Source organism: Cavia porcellus, unplaced genomic scaffold, assembly GCF_034190915.1.
Source record: "Cavia porcellus strain 051 isolate PalLab524CR breed Dunkin Hartley unplaced genomic scaffold, mCavPor4.1 scaffold_18, whole genome shotgun sequence".
In the NCBI taxonomy this organism is placed as follows: domain Eukaryota; kingdom Metazoa; phylum Chordata; class Mammalia; order Rodentia; family Caviidae; genus Cavia; species Cavia porcellus.
The window spans coordinates 52,939,366-52,957,159 of record NW_026947501.1 but is presented as its reverse complement, the minus strand read 5'-3'; the positions used below and the strand labels follow the sequence as shown (position 1 = coordinate 52,957,159).

Genomic DNA, 17,794 nt, shown 5'->3' with positions numbered 1-17,794 from the left:
GTGTGTGACTGCTGAGTATATGGTAAATGCATGCTTAGTTTTCTAAATATCTGCTAAACCATTTTTCCACACTGGCTGCACCAATTTACACACCCACTAGCAATGTCTGAGCCATCCGATTTCTCCACAGCCTTTTCTGGATCTGGTGTTCTCACTATTTTGTGCATATGGGGTTTTAATTTGCATTTTTCGAGGACGACCAACTTCTCATATATATATTCCTCTAGTGTAGGTCTTCTGTCAAATACGGCCTCCAGTTATTTTCCTCTATACTACGTTTTGTCCTTACAGCCTTTCCATCTGGTTTTCCACATATCATGTTTTAAATTCATCAATCCTTCCTTTCTGGATATTTGTGTCAAGAATTCTCTCTCTACCCCTGTATCGTGAAACTTTTTTGTGATTTATCTAAAGGTTTTCTCATAGTTTAATGTTTCATATTTTTTCTGATCCATTTTGAATTAATTTTTATAGACAGTATGAGGTTTGTCTATGTATTTTTAGGATCTTTTAAGTGTTTTTTTGTTCCCAGTTTTGAAGGATGTTTTTGAAAAGCTATTTAATCTTTTTTTAGACTAGCACCTACTTTTAAATACAGGGCAGGAAAAAGTTGAAGGAAAAAGAGTCAAATGAAATGAAGTGGGGAGCATATAGTTCTATGCTTTAAAGTAAAAATACAAAAACCCTGTGCTCAAGTAATATCTCTTTCCTCACCAGTCAAATAACCTTGGGGAAAACTGTACATAAAGCAATTCTCTGACAGCTCCACAGCCAATACCCTTTAATAGAGATCTGGCATCCCATACATTTCTTCAGTCCAGTCATAGCTAATCAACTATGACTTGCTGAGAAATGGCTGCTCTGGGTCCAAATCAGCTTCAGACTGTAAAACTTGACTATCCTGAATGAGAAAACACAGCTAAGATTGCAGAGAACAAATCATTAAAGGAAATAAATTGAACTGCTATTTGTATTATATTTGGGTAGTGGGATCCAATTCCCTTGCTGTTCTTGTAGCATAATTGTTAAAAGCTTTTACTTTAGAGTAACTAGTCACTTACTTGGTTAAGTTATTTAATCTCTCTGTATTATTGCCTACCTGGCAAAATGACCACTAAGCTAATAATTATCTCATGTATTTAAAAATTTATTGGAGTGTCTAGTACTTGGCATACCCAATAAATATTACTTGCACTTATTATGTTTTTATATTTTAAAAATTTTCTATAAACCTATATTTCTTTTGTAACAGTAGTACTTTAACACAAAAGATGAATACTACTAGCCTTCAGTGTAAGTCAAAATCCCAGCTTCTTCCCACTTTCTCTCGAGAACAACAAACCTACTTCTAAAACAACTTAGAAGCTGAGCATCTGCAGCCCAGAAGCCAAGTCCAGCAGGCCACTGAATTTTACAAAGTTTTATGCCCATCCCTCACATGCTGCCGATAGCTGCTGTTATACTATGATAAGAGATGACTGCTAGTGACAGAGACTGTTTGGCACACAAACACTAAAATAGTGGCCCTTTGCAGAAGAAAGTTTGCCAACCTCTGGCTCAGAAGAACAACAGAATACCAGAATCTTATTTGCAGAATCATTACATCCTGCAAAAGAAAATTTATGACCTAAGACAACCCAGTATGAACATGTCTTTTAAATAATAAGTAACGGAAAATGTTGTGCTACTGGTGCACGGCCATACAATGCCAAAGGCTAACATTTATCCTGAGTTAGTATCAGAAGTCACAGATTAAAGGAACACTCACATGTTCAGGGGTCCTAGGCCACCCGCACCTTTTAACCAGTCAGCTATAAATCCAGGGGGTTCCCATGAGCCCCCCTCACAGAACTCAGGAAAGTGTTGTATTTAACAACTTCAGTTCTACTCTAAAAGGACCTGGGGAACAGCACCTTGCAGAGCTTCTGAGTTCTCTCACTAGATGAGGGCATCTTACCCTTCTGTGCAATGATGTGTTTACCAACCAGGAAGCTCTACCAAGATTCTGGGAGAATCTCATTATATACGTAAGTGAGAAGGAATTTTTTTGAAATAGTGGAAGAAAACTGAATACAGACCAACCGGGTTTTAGGTGTTATCAGTGTTGCGGTTATCTACTGCTGTACAATAAACCTCTCCAAAGTTTAGTTTCTTAAAACAACAATTTTGTTATCATCTCTCTCACTCCCTGGGGTTGACTGAGCTCAATTGACTAGTTCTCATTTGAAGTTTCTCTGTGGCTACAGGCAGATGTGAGTTTAGGCTGCACTCACTGGAAGGTGCAGATGGGGCGGCTGCCCCGTGAGGGGAAAGTAGGGCTGGCTGTCAGCTGGGACCTCAGCTGGACCTTCTGGGGTGATTTTCTTTTTCTATTTTTTTTTTTATTAAGGAGAAAAAGAAAAAGAACAGAAATAGGGTACAAGTTACACAGAATTTCAGAAAAAATAAACAACAGGAAATCACTAGTTAATAGATTACATATTGTTATCTTAGAAATAGTTGTTCAAGTCACAAAATTAAAGCATATAAAGTGGACTTTCAAACAGTGAGACTGGAAACAGTTTTGTTCAGTGATCCAACAAAACTCAGTAATATGGTTATCTATCTCATACACTTAAATATATATGCGGTTATATTCTTTAGAGCACTCTTTTCCTTTCTTTTGTACAATGACAATTACACATTTTGGGTTTTATTACTCCCACAGTTCTTATTACTTTTTCTTTTAAAGAGAGTAAAACCAAATGTGACATAACAGAACAGAGTCAGTCAAATCAAAAGGATGACCATAATAGATAATGTAAAAACAAAATACTAGGTGATCAACAATGGTTACCATACTGCCTCTTGCTATCTTAAAAAGAACTGCCTATACATCAGTTATAATAAAATTGAACAAAACAGTAAAGAATAAAACCAAAACATTGGAGACATTACAGGGCTTTAAAAGAAGATAATAGTCAACTGGAATGGGCGTCATAATGAATCTTATTGTCTTTACAGTTGTTGCCTACACTTTCGAACTTGGTACTATCAAACAAAGCAGAATAGAGGAAAATCAGTCAAAACAAGATGGTGAGGGCGATACAGGGTTTCAAATCAAGTTAATAGGAAATCAAAGTGGGTTATTATAATGTATCCTGCTTTTTTAAAAATTTTTCCCTTAATTAAAAAGAAAAAAATAAAAAAGTAAATAATTTAGAAAAAGGAGACTGAGATAAAAGAGGGCATAACAACAAAACAGCACAGGTCAAAGCATAACCAGTTAAGCAAAATAGTGTTTCACCACAAGACATCCTGACATAAAAGTAGTTACCATAGTGTCTTTCCTTGAATCTTTGAGTATAACTTCATATACTGTAGCACCAAACATATCAAGACAATGTAAAACCATTCAAGAGAATGACAGTATTACAGAGTATTTAGAACTAACTATCAGAAAATGAACTATGGTTTCTGTATAATTTCCTTGTCTAAAAAAGTTTTTGCTTATATTATCACATATAATAAAATCCAATAAGATACAACCCGTTAAGACAGAAGAATAAAAGCTTGATGGGACTTCAAAGCAAGATGATACTAAATCAGCACTAGCTATTATGATGTCTTGTTTTCTGCAAGATAGCTGTTCCTACCATCCAATCTTCTCTGCCTCATTTCTATTGAGCTCTTTTTCTGTCGTTTGCTGTCAGTTTGTCTTCTTCATTTCGCTTTCTGCTCCATTCATTGTGGCCTCTCTGCCACTGTTTCTGAAGTCTTGCTATTTTTTTTTTTTAAATATCCTGCAGTATTCTCTGTAGAGTTGAATTGGTGGTTGCAAATTCCCCTAGTTCCTCTTTATCCTGGAAGCAGCTTGTTTTTCCATCAATTTCTAGGGACAGTTGTGCAGGATATATCAATCTTGGCTGGAGGCTGTTATCTTTCAAAGCTTGAATTATTTCCCCCCACGCTCTTCGTGATTTGATGATTTGTGCCGAGAAGTCTGCTGTAATTCTGATGGGTGTTCCCTTGTAAGTGATCTGTTTCTTGTCTCTGACAGCTTTTAGTATTCTGTTCTTATATTGGATTTCTAGAATTTTGATTATTATATGCCTGGGTATAGCTCTGTTTGGGTTGTAGGTTGCTGGGGTCCTGTATGCCTCATACATCTGAGTATCTTTACCTTTTGCTAAATTAGGGAAATTCTCTTGGATTATTTCTGTGAATAGCTTTTGTAGTCCATTTTTTTTATGTCCCTACTTCTTCTTTTATGTTCTTAATTCTTAGGTTGTAGATCCTCTTATCATCTTCTAGCTTTTGTATTATTGCTGTTTGTTTTGTTATTTTTAAGAAGTTTTTCATTTCATGCTCCCATATTACAAGTCTGCCCTCCAATTCAGATAATCTATCCTTAGTTTCTTTCAAGCTGTTTATGCCAGCTTTCAATAGCTTTTAGTTTCCTGGTAATCTCTTTGAACCTGCTTCACGTATTCTATGTTTTCTCTATTTTCTCCATCAAATAATTCTCCCCTTTTTTTTTCTGTTCTTCCATTCCACCATCTATTTTTTCTTGGGCGGTGCTTAGCATTTCTCTAACTATTCTACTTATATCTTGCTTTATTTCGTTAAATACTTCATTTTTAAACTCGTCTATGAGGCTTTAGAGATATCGCTTTATGTCTGTTGGTGCCGTGTCTGATACTGCATGTTTTCTGTCTTCCTTTGCATTTCCCTTTCCTGGATCAGTGTTCTCAGGATTGGGGATTGAGGACCCTTTCTTGTTCCTTCCTCTTCCCATACTTTTTGTTCCTTCCACACAAGCGAATGTAGGAGGCCCAATTTTTTTTTCTTTTTTGGTTACAGTTTGTTTCAATTGCGCTGGCTAGGTGTTCCCGCCCACTGCAGTGTACTAGGGAGACACAGGCCTGGGCCCTCTGCTGGGCCCGCCCCTCCAGATCAACCTACCGAAGGCTTCACCACTAGGGTGCACCTCCAGGCGCTGGGACCTGGTTTGGGCTAGCCTACTGGGTCTTAGTCAGCGGCATCACGCAGGCCAGGCACTCCCACTTTAGGGGGGAATATGTGACTGAAGTCACTACAGCGCCCTGTTCCGGCAAGTCCGCCCGGTCCCAGTATGTCCTCTGCTGGAGCCTCCTACTCTATGAAAGGGTCCCCATTCCGCTCACTCACCGCAAGTCAATGTAGGGCTCCCTACTAGTCACACTCTCAACTCTGTTCACAGATTCCTGCTCTCAGAGCTTTCGCGCGTCTCTCTCCCTGCCCTGTAGATTTGGACACAGCAGCGGCAGCAGGAAATTCAAATTGCGGCTTCCAGTGGCGTGGGTTCTAGCTTCCGTGCTCAGATTTTATCTGTTCCTGTTATAGCACCAGGATTGGATTTCCAGTTGGTTTCTCTTAGCTTAGTTCATTCCTGGGTCGGCAGGGTGTATTTCCCCTTGCTCAGGACTCCTCGTACCGCAGCATTCCTGGATTCTCAATGGGGTATCTCAGAGAGCCTCCATAGCTGCTGCTATCTATCTGCCATGTTCTTCCAGAAGTCGGGTGATTTTTTTTTTTAGTCAGTACTGGGGATCGAACTCAGGACTGCACGCTTGCAAGACAGGTGCTTAGGCCGCTGAGCTAAATTCCCAGCCATAAATTTATGGGGTGTTTTTTTTTTCTTTTTTCTTTTTTTTTTGTTTGGGCCTTCTGACCACAGGGCCTGCATGTGACATTTCCTTGTGGTTTGGGTGTCATACACCATGGTAAGTTGGCTTCCAAAAGAAATGTTAAGACTGAGAGACTCAAGAGGCTCAGGTAGATGCTTGTAAGCTTCTCATGTTCTAGTGCTAGTAGTAACAGAATGTTCTGCCAAACTGTAATTGTTAAGATACTCCTATTAATTATTCTATATGGTAGTCTGTATACATCTTAATAATATCTAATAATGTCTTAGTTATACGCAAAGATTTTTCAATTCTTTTCAAACTGATTTTTTAGATTCAGTGTAATTCTAATGCTAACCCAGAAGTGTTTACCTGTAAAGCTAATTTTAAAAACAAATGGAAGGCAAAGAATAATCAAGGTATTACTAAAGAACAACAAAGTGAGAGGACATGCTCTTCCCAATATCAACACCTTAAAGACTGTAGTAATTAAGACTGTGTGGAACAGGGACTAGAACAGGCCAGTGAACCTAAATTTAAATCTAAATTGCTGAAATGCAAATAGAAATGTCATTCTAGGTCCCTAATAGTATTAATTTCTCTTCCCTGTTGATCTAATTTTCTTTCTTGCCTTTCTGTAACTGTAAATGTATTTTCAGAATTATCTAAGTCATTTACTTAGCTATAAATGAATAAAAAAAGTAGGTTCATCTGCAGTATCATATTTTAAGGAAAGTAATGGTCACAACCAGGGTGAAAAGAGAGTGATCCCAGTGCCAGTGCTGTTCCACAAAGTCATGGGATTCTGGGCACTTCCTTAATCTGTACCTTAGGTTCCCTTGAATAGAAAACAAGTAAAATCTTATCGGTTATGCTTCCAGACAGCATGGTACTTGAAAACAAATCTTATCCTAATAATAGTGATAAGTACAGCAATGACAAGCATATTTTAATCTTTTTTTTTTTTGTCTTTTTCTTTTTTATTGGTAGCAGGGATCAAACTCACCACCACATACTTGCAAGGCAGGTGCTTATGCGGCTGAGCTAAATCCCCAGCCCCATGACAAGCATATTTTGATAAAGGTTTGAAGGAGATAATGTCTATCATAAAAATCAGAGGGTTAGTGAAGGTAGCTTTTATTGTCACTTTTGGCACCGAAATTCTAGATTTGGTTTTTAGTTGAGAAGCCTGAATTAGGCTTCACAGTAATATCTGAACTATATCTGAAAGGAAGGACATCATACCAAATGACACTTTCAAATTTTATGAATAATATATTTAAAATGTACCTAGGATGGCAAGTGGGAGGATGACCTAAATGAGATCTACAATAATTGCGAGTTCTACAGAACTGTTTTCTTCCAGATAAATATTTTGAGGCCCAACATCTGAATTTAGTATTAGACTCTCTAGCTCTATACTTGGGAAGCTTTTCGTGGATTCCACTGTTCTTTTTTTTAATTTCTTATTTTGTGAAAAAATAAAACACATTTTTATGAAGAACTCTACTGTTCTTAATCTAACCCAGAGCCCCGGTGCACAGGCATACACACTTGCCACACACTAATGACTGGTTCCTTTACAGGATTTTCATACTACAAAGAGCCTGCTTCTCAAAGAAATAGTCTAACAGATAATTCATTTAGCTGAGAATGTTATGATATTACTAAAACTGACCTGTCTACAAACAAAGTTAGTAAAATACACTTTCGAGAAATCAGTTACATTTTTAAAAGAAAAATAATCATGTTATTCAAGGCTTAACACTAGAGTAATTCTTCAACTTAAAAAGATTACCTGTAGTAGCCCTCCATCATCAAAACGCAGTACTTCTATTATGCTCTCGGACTGCATGAATGCTGTAAAGAAAACAAAATATACCATCACTGACAGGAACAAAAATTTGATTTTTAAGAAATCTTTTATCTTCAGATTAATAAATACAACTTTACATTTAAAAATATTATGGGTGTAGTGATGCACAGCTGTAATCTCAGCATTCAGGAGGCTGAGGCAGGAAAATCATGAGTTTGAGGGCTGCTTGGGATGCAAAAGATGAGACCCTGTCTCAAAACAACCAAAGGAACAAAACACAAAAATACACTGGTTGATGGTGATGATTAAAGAAGGCACTAATACTTAAGAATTTTAGCAATTGTGAAATGCTATAATAATATCAAAGTAGTTGCAATAATTAGGCTAAGTTACCTTCAAAATATGTATACTACATTGTGAGATTGTGTAAAAATTTCGAATTCAACTAGATGTAAGTAATTATTTTCACTGGGAGACTGAGTGAAAACATTTGGAAAGAGCACTGTAGTTTTAGATTTTCCCTAAATTATGGTCAGCTGGAATTCATATCATCTGCTTTTAAGTAGTGAAATGACCTGGGATCAATAATTAAAAGTGAGCTTGCAGGGAAGTAGTTAAGAAAAACAGGAAAAGGAGATGGCTTTAAGAAAAAGAACAAGGCAGCTGGGTGTGGTGTGCATACCTGTAATCCCAGCACCTGGGAGGCTGAAGCAGGAGTACTGATACAGTTCAAGGTCAACCTAAACTACACAGTGAGTTCAAGGCTAGCCTAAACTGCATAGTGAGATTTATCTCAAAAAACAGACAAATGGGCCAGGAATTTAGCTCAGTGCCATAAGCATCTGCCTGGCAAACCCAGGGTCATGAGTTCCATCCACTAGTACCAAAAGTTAAAAAAAAAAAAAAGTTGGTGATTTAGCTCTGCAGCACAAGCGCCTGCCTGACAAGCCCAACATCATGAGTTCCATCCCTGATACCCAAAAACAAAACAAAAAAAAACAGACAAACAACTCCAGAATAATGCAAAGACAACATATCTAAAAGTCAGCACAACAGTGCCGTATGAACTGGGATTCACCACACTGATTTAAAATCTCATGTCGACATACACACCTGCCTGCAACTCCTTGTAGCAGCTTTATATTATGCGTAATTGCCAAAATCTGCACATAATCAAGTCCTTTACCAAGTGAACAGACAGACAAATTGTACAATGCAAGTGTTAAGTCAAAGTAAAGGTTCACACTGCATTATCCAAGTGCCTTCTGGAAAAAAATCATAACTGCTATGTATCATCAGCTTTCCTTAAAAGATGTAGAAATCATAAGATTCAACTCTAGCATAAAACTGATTAGAATATTTTGCTTTAAATGACCAATTACAGTAACTTAAAATTATATACCTAGAAAAACATGTGCACTTAATCATCCATGGATTAACACTTATTAACTGAGGAAGTATAGGCAGTAACCAAAGCGAATTCCTATCACTGAAGTTACATCTGACAACTACTTCTTATCCCCAAAGTATTTTCCATAATCTCATACTCTTAATTCCCAATTTTGTCATTCTGAAGTTTAAGGAGCAACCAGACATAAATAAAAACTAGTAATTATTGATCACTATTTTATTAAACTTCAAACTAACTCTATGATGGAGACATTGTGATAGTGCCATTTTAAGATTTTATTTTTTAAATTATTATTATTATTGGTCTTTTTTGAGGCGGGGTTTCACTATATTGTTCAGGCTGGCCTTGAACTCACTTTGTTGCCCAGGCTGGCCTCAAATTCACGGTTATCCTCCTGCCTCAGCCTCTCAAGAAGAAAGCATAGTGAGATTATGTTCAGTAACAAAGTGGCTAGAGATGACTGAATTTCAGAAAAGATCTCAGAATCTATGCTTTTAAACCCATCACTACTTTCAAAGCAAATATTGTATTAATTCTCATGACTAACAGCACTTTTAAGCGACCTGATTTGTAAAAAGCCATGTATTAACATCAAGTGAGGAAAGGAAGGTATATGAACAGATAGGTTTTGTATCTCTGGCTTTTCTGATTCTACTGGTATTTGTTCTAGGAAATTTGGCTAAGATCTACTTGAAGCTCCTACACCTGTCCGCATTATCACATCTGAGTGTAAAAATTTCAGTGTCAGTTGTTTAATAACTCCCTTCCAAAATGAAGCTTGGAAGTTGAATTCAATTCCTTATTTCATTTAGTAAAGGATGACATTTACGTAAACTTATCTTCACTTTAAAGGTAAATCTCTACCCTTTTTCTAGGTGGAATTCTGGACACAATCTGTCTCTTTTAATATATTTTTAAAAAATCATGAAAATAAGCACACTTTATTTGTACAACTGGTACAAATATGTCACACTGCTGGGAAAGGGGTGTCTACTTTACCGATCACCTTCTATCTCTGACCTCCATGGTCTTTTTCCTTAAGAGGAAGAGGCTGGACTAGTTAAATTCCCTAGGAAAACAGTAAGAAAGGCTACATAGGCAGGCCCCCAGATCTTGTCAAATTCCACCTAGCATGGAAAGTTCCTGTGACTGGTATCTTCAAGCTTCAACTGAGGTGCCATTCACAGCAGTGAGGTCATCCCTGACTGCTCCAAGCAGCTCTGTTCTCCTCTACAATGCACCCCATTTTAATTTATCATAATCTATAATAATTTCTGGTTTGCCTTTTAATCATTTGTGCTTATCATAAAGAAGAACTATGGAGCCAAAATGGAACATAAACTTGGCTAGGGTATGACATGTCAGAATTCATCATTCTTAATGAAATTAGTATCTCTTTTATGGTTACATGTGCTTTTTTCAACAAAGACCTCAGTAACAGAATTTGTAATCATCTGTATTAGGTCTACAAGATTTTCCTCAGACTGTAAAGATATTCTGAATTCAAATCTTTGTTTCTTCCCCACTAATTTTATTATCTAAAAGATACACAATATACTTAATTTATCTTCTTGCCATATTTGAAGTCAGAAGGAATTCATGAAGGCAAATTTGCCTTGCTTTCTCCTTTTCCTCCCCACCTGCCCCTGCTGATTGCAGTAATGTGAGCAGCTCTGGAACATCACGCATTCTTGGGCCTGAGGTCTGACCTTAGCACTGGCCTGAACTAACGTGGCCGAGCAATCAGGACCTGAAATCACTGAAACCATGAACCACATTAAATCTTTCCTCCTTTTATAAGTTGTTTGTCTTAAGTATTTTACTACAGCAATGGAAGCTAACTAACATATACCCAAAGTCTTCAGATAGGAAAATATGAGTGTTTAATACAGATCAATGGATTAGCAAAACAGCACTTGCCTCATGGAGTATTATTATGCATCCTTCAGAAAAAATGAACTTCTGATACACGTTAAAACATGAATAGACCTTTCATTTTACTAAGGGAAAGAATTTAAACACAAGAGGTCCAATATTATAATTCTACTTACATGAATTATCTAGATTAGGCAAATCTGTGGAGATTGAAAGTAGGCTAGAGGTTATTGGAGGTTATTGGGGTAACCGTTATTGCTTACTGGTTACTGAGTCTCTGGGGTGGTGAAAAAGTTTTAGAAATAGGTAAGAGATGGTTGCACAACATTATGAATATATTTAATGCTACTGAATTATATGCTTAAAAATAGTTATGACTGTTAAATTCTATGTTTATGTATGTACTAAAAACACAACAAGTAACAAATTTTTGCAACAAAATATTAACAAGATGAATTCAGCAATGTATAAAAATAGCACACTATCACCAAGTGGCTTTTATATAAGATACGCAAGACTGGCTCAAAAGTAAAAACTCATGGTAATTTACTACTACTCAACCAAAAAAAAAAAAAAAAAATTGACAAAGCCCACTACTCATTCATGATAAACTGTCAATAAGACTAAAGAAAAGCAGAACTCTTGCAGCCTCAGCCCCTAGGTCACTTCTTACTGGGGAAAGGTGGAAGCTAGGCCTAGACTGGGAACACCCTAAGGACGAGGCTCTCACCATTTTTAGTCACCATGTTACCAGAAGTTCTGGCCACTAAAACAAGTCCCCCAAGTCTTGTGTCAAAGACTCAGGACATGAACACTCACTCTGGACACACACATACACAATGGAAAAAACTGTCCGTATCTACAGTCTATATACCTGTCTATATGAAAGCCCCAAGGAGCAGGGAGGGAGGAAGGGAACAAAAGCAAGGGGGAAGGGAGGGAGAGAATACCTTTTAGAGTAGGTAAATTCAGCAAAGCAGTGAAATCCACACTCAAAGCCCAAAACCAAATTACATTTCTATATATTAACAATGACTATGGAAAACTAGTCCAAATAAAATAAATATTTAGGTTAACTCTAAGAAAGCATGTATATATAATGATTTCTTTCATCAATATTTTATATATTTCAATATGTATGTAATAGGGAGACACTCAAATATACCAAATATTGATGAAAGTAATCAGGCAACCTAGATAAATGGGAGACACACCAAATTCATGGGTTAAAAGACTCGAAAGACATCTAATCTTTACAAATTGCTCCATGAGTTTAATGCAAATCTGATGAAAATCTAGCACTTTTTATTTTTGTAGTCACAAGCTTATTCTTTATGCGACCTGACTCAAAAGTTTTCCCTTGTGGAATGCTTTCACCACATTTGTTAAAAACATGTAGAGGGAAGTTTTAAAAATCTGCCTGCAGCCTGAGGTCATGGATAACAGCTGGGTCAAAACAATACACCAACTCAAAGATTAAAAGAAAAAGTTGGGCTGAGCTCTCCACTGAGGCTTTAAAGAGCTCTCATATTTTCCTGGCAGCCTGGAAGATCATGTGCACGATCTGGAAGACAGGAGAAAGACCTAAGATCTTGGATCTGGCTGACCCTTGAGCTATGCATGAGTAAGGGGAAGGCTCAAGGGAAGCTGCCAACTGTTGGGCCATACTGGACATGTACTTCTACCCTCTCCAGAGCCTCCCTATAAAGGATTACTGGTTCCAGGTTTTTAGGGTATCTCTGTTCAATTATTAGATGATCATGAAGGCTTCCAAGCAGGGACTTCAGTAGACACACCCTGCAAATAAAGTAGATTTCAAAAACCCTGTTTAGAAAAGCCATTAAACAGACAAAAGCAAAGAGTAAAACAAGCCCAAGGTGAGAGGAATTCGGATTTCCAGAGTTGCCACATTATATATTATTTTAACTTGTCAGTTTTTCAACAGAAAATAGAAACACTCAAAGGAACAAGAAAGTAGAGTGGGAAAAAAATATTCAACAGAAACTGTGCTTAAATAAGTAAAACAAAAGTACTAAGAATGTGTCTCACCAGATAGAAAATATCAGTTAGGAGAAAGAAAAGAGAAAGGAAACAGAATTCTAGACACAAAAAGTGTAATAATTAAGAGAGTTCATCAGAGGGCCGCAACAACACACTTTAACAGGTGGAAGAATTGGTGAACTTGTGAACAGGTTGACTGAGACTGTCCACCCTGAAAAGCAGGAAAAAGAACGAGGAAAACTAAACAGAGCCTCAGTGACGATGGACCATCACCAAGAGCAGGATGGGACTCTTGCACAATGAAAGACCAAAAGAGGAGGTAAAAGAAAGGGGTAAGAATAATGGGTGGCATCAGACTAAACTAGACTGTTACAGTGGCGTAAGTGCCTGGTTGGCAAGCACGAGGTCACAAGTTTAATCCCTGCCACCAAAAATAAAATAAAATAAAATTACTAGTAAAATTAAAAATTAAAAGTTAAAAAGATGTTTTATAATGATAACTGGATCAATTTAATAATACTTTAAAATAATAATATGCACCTAAGAAGAAAGCTCCAAAATACATGAAGCAAATGTTTATAGAAATGAAATGAGAAATTTAATAAAAATATTTGTAGAATTTAATATTGTATTTTCAAAAGTTGGTAGTACATCTAGACAGAAGATCAATAAAGTAACAAGGAAACCTGAATGACACCAGAGACCAATGAGGTCTAACACACCTATAGGACATTCAATCAAACAGAATTAAAACAAGATCCTTAATAACCAGTGTGTTAAAAATGAAATGAGAAGGGAATTTTAAAATATTCTGAAATAAATAAAACAAAAATACAAAACTAATAACGTATATGATACAATGAAAACAGTGCTAGATGAAAATTCAGAATGACACACTCCTACATTAAAAAGAACACAAAGATCTCAAGCTAATAACCTAAATGACCCTTTTAAGAAACTAGAAAAAGCAAAGTAAAAACCTACAGGAAACAGAAGAAACAATAAAAGTTAAAATGTAAGCAATAAAATAGAGAACAGAAAACAAGAGAAAATTATGAGACCAAAATTTGGTTCTTTAAAAAGAGCAACAAAACTAGCAAGACTTTAGCTACACTAACCAAGAAAAAAAGTACGAATGAAGCGGAGGGCTTCCCACTGACCTCATAGAAACGAAAGACCCACCACCCCATGGAAGTAGGAGGGACCATGACACAGCACTGTGAACAGCTACACACCACAAACCAAAGGGCGTGTGTGAAACGAGTAAGCCGGAAAGACACAAACTACAGGAACTGACTTGATGAAAACAGAACACTGTAGGCCTATGACAAGGGCAGAGACTGAATTAGTAACAAAGAGAACTTCCCATAAAGGTAGCCTAGGGGTACATGGCTTCATTGATGAATTCTACCAAATATTTAAAGAATTAATGTCAATTCTTTACAAATTCACTCAAAGAATACCAGAGAATAAAGTACGTCCCAATTTATTCTATGAAGCCAATGAGACTTTGATGCCAAAAACAAAGTTACCACAAGAAAACTATAGACCAATATCCCTCATGCATATGGATATAAAAATTCTCAAAAAACATAAGCAAGCCATACCTAACAACATACACAGAGGGCTGCATATCTTGAACAACTGCCGGACTTCTATACATTAAACAACAAAGCATCGTTGAAAGAAATCAAAGACCTGCATACATAGAAAGACATCTGTTATTCAGACTTAACAAGACGGCAGTACTCCCCAGTTTATCTTCAAAATGCAATCCAGTCAAAATCCCACCCTGCTCTTTGGCAAACTGATCCTAAAATTCAAGTACAGCTAAAACAACATTGAAGAATAACACAGCAGAGGACTTGCACACCTCCATTTCAAAACCTAACTATAAAATACACTGAGATAATATAGAACTGGGGAAAAACAGAGAGCAACGAGATGCAGAGATCAAACTGAATACAATTCAGAGTCTGGAAATAAATTCTTACACTTATGGGCCATTGACTTTAGTCTTTTTGAGACAGGGTCTTGCCATGCAGTTCAGGCTGGCCTTGAATTCGTTTTGTAGCCCAGGCTGTTCTTGAATTTGCAATAATCCTCCTGCCTCAGCCTCCATGCAGTTCAGGCTGGCCTTGAATTCACTTTGTAGCACAGGCTGGTCTCGAATGTGCAATAATCCTCCTGTCTCAGCCTTCCGACTGCTGGGATTACAGGGGAGCACCACCAGGCTCAGCTATGGTCAACTGATTTTTGATAAGTGCCAAGATAATTTTAAGAGGAAACAATAATCCCTTCAAAATATGTTTTTGGTATAATCAGAGAGCTGCAAGCAGAAGAATGAACTTGGACTCTACCTCACAAGTTACACAAGAACTAGCTCCAAACAGAGCAAAGATTTCAAAAACTTGTAGAAGATAATATAAACATAAATCTTTATAACCACTGGTTAGTCAATGGTTTCTTAGCCAGAATAGCTAAGCAAAGAAAAAAATAGATAAATCAGACCTCATCAACATTAAAACCATCCATGCTTCAAAGGACACTATAAAGAAAGTGAAAAGACAACCTACAGTATAGGTAAAAATTTTTGCAAATGACACAGCTGATGAGGAATATATAAAGAACTCTCACAATATATTAAAAAACCCAAATGTTCCAATTAAAACATACATATCTGAATAGACATTTCTCCAAAGATACACATGTCCAATAAATACATAAGACACTTAGGATTAAGCCTCAGAGAAATGTATATCAGAACCCAGACAAGATACTACTTCACATGGCTATAATAAAAACCACAAACAATAATAAGTGTTGGTGAGGACATGGGTACATTGGGAACTCTTAAGCTGCTAGTGGAACATAAGACAGGGCAGTGACTTTTGAACAAAAGCCTGGCAGTTGCTGAAAAAGGTAAATACGGTTACCAAGTGAACAGCATTCCACTCACATATATGTAAGAGAACTCAAAACACATGTACACAAAAATTTATACACAAATGTTCCTAATGGCATTTTTCATAATAGCTCCAAGGTGAAAACAGCCCAAATGTCCATGGAATGATGAGTGTTTAACCAAATGTGCATGCCCAATCTCGTTCAATCTTGAAAGCTAAGCAGGATTGGGCCTGGTTAGTACTTGAATGAGAACAAAATATGGAATCCACAGGATGGAGTATTTTCAGCAAAAGGAGAACAAGGGTGAAGATACATCCGACAACATGGACGAATGTTGAAAAATAAAATGCTAAGTGAAAGAAGCCAGATACAAAAGGCCATGCACTGTACATTTTAGCATTTTGGGCCTAGGAAATGTCCTGATACACCAGTGTAGGCGAGCAGTTGCCAGGGTCTGGTGGGGTGTGGGGGGGAGGGGAGGAAGGTGCAGCTGCTAACATGCATGGGGTTTCTTCTGAGGGTGATGAAATACTTTGGAAGTACATGGCAGTGACGTTGCACAATTCTGTAAATATGGCAGAAGAAAATCATTCAATTACATTAACTTAAAAGATAAAATTATAAAGATAAAATTATTAGAATTGTACCTCAATATTATGTGAACAAACTCAGGACCTTGTTTACAGCTGACAAGTGCACTGCCATTGAGCTATACCCTCAGCCTTTTAATATTTTAAAACTCAATGACAAAAGAAAAAAAAAAGCATGATTTGTGTTCCAGACCTTAAATCTTCCCTAAAAGACAATGGCTTTTTTGTTCTTTCTGGCAGTACTGAAGATTGAATGCAGGGCCTTCACACTCACAGACAGCCCCAGTTTTTTTAAATTTTTTATTTTGTTTTGTTTTAATTTTGAGACAGGCTTTGCTAACCGATTAAACTGCCCAGGAGGTTATAATGTGTAAACACCATATAACAATGGGCAAAATATAACCTCTGCTTGAGAAGAGGTTAGAGCCACCTCATGTACAGAAGCCCATTCATTAGTGTATGTGTTTTGTGAGGGGAGAATGAAGAGTAAATGATAAAGCAAATGGGCATTGTCCACAATAGGTGAATATAAGTAAAGAGGTATGACAGCTTTTACTCTTTTTTTTTTTTTTTTTTTTGGTACTGGGAATTGAACTCAGGACCTTGCGCTTGCCAGGCAGGTGCTTATACCGCTGAACTAAACCCCCGGCTTTACTCAGTTTTCATTATGGATTTTTTCAAAGTTTAAAAATATTACAAAGAAAGATTTTACAAATTTATGTAAGATTATTTTAAAAATTCAATATTTAAACACCTCCAATCTTTTAAAAAGGCATGTATCAAGCTACTGTAAAGTCAATTATGCCAATCTGGAAATACTGCTTCCAGAGGTACTTAGTAGCCTTGCTGTTACTACAGGTTAAAAGTGATAAGAAGTAAGCTGTTGATGGGCCTGTAACTACAGTGGTGCAATACTCATCTTCAAAGTGTCTGTTAAAATGATAGATGCACTTATGCCAACTCAGCTACTAGGCAGGGGATTTATATTGTATAATTTCAAATCATACACTACAAGGTATATGATTTATATCTACATGGATATACAACATGTAAGATTACATTCTAAATATTAGATAAACAATCATCCATATCCTGTATTTTTTTCCTATATGCCCAAAGAACTAATTAAGAGGGCTGGGGATATAGCTCAGTAACAAGGCACCTACCTGGCAAGTAAGAGGTTGTGAGTTCGATTCCCAGTACAAAAAAACTAAGAAATCAGAACATGAACAGCAGATTAAACTCATGGAAAATGACACGAACTAATAACCATAAACTGGATTTGGGAGAATGGTGCAGTGGTGGAGAGCTTGCCTAGCCTGTGTGAGGTTCTAGGTCCGATCCCCAGCACCATTACAAAAAGAAACAATGAAATAGTATAAAACAGAGAAAAATCAGAGGAAGTAAAGCTGATAAAAACAATTAATTGCAGGGCGTAATGGTACATGCCTGTAATCCTAGTACTCAAGAGGCTGAGGCAAGAGAGTTGTAGCAAGTTTGGGACCAGCCTGGGCTACAAAGGGAGCTCAAGGCCAGCTTGAATTGCATA

At 37.0% G+C, this 17,794-nt stretch overlaps 1 protein-coding gene across 1 annotated transcript in view; it reads right to left on the bottom strand.

The window, feature by feature from the left end:
• Tmem131 (transmembrane protein 131) overlaps window positions 1–17,794 on the bottom strand; it is a 168,011-nt gene that overhangs the window by 110,063 nt on the left and 40,154 nt on the right. The window contains exon 2 of the mRNA XM_003471684.5: window positions 7,444–7,505. Within this exon, the coding sequence (XP_003471732.1) occupies window positions 7,444–7,505 (62 nt within the window). The remainder of the gene's footprint in view (window positions 1–7,443; window positions 7,506–17,794) is intronic.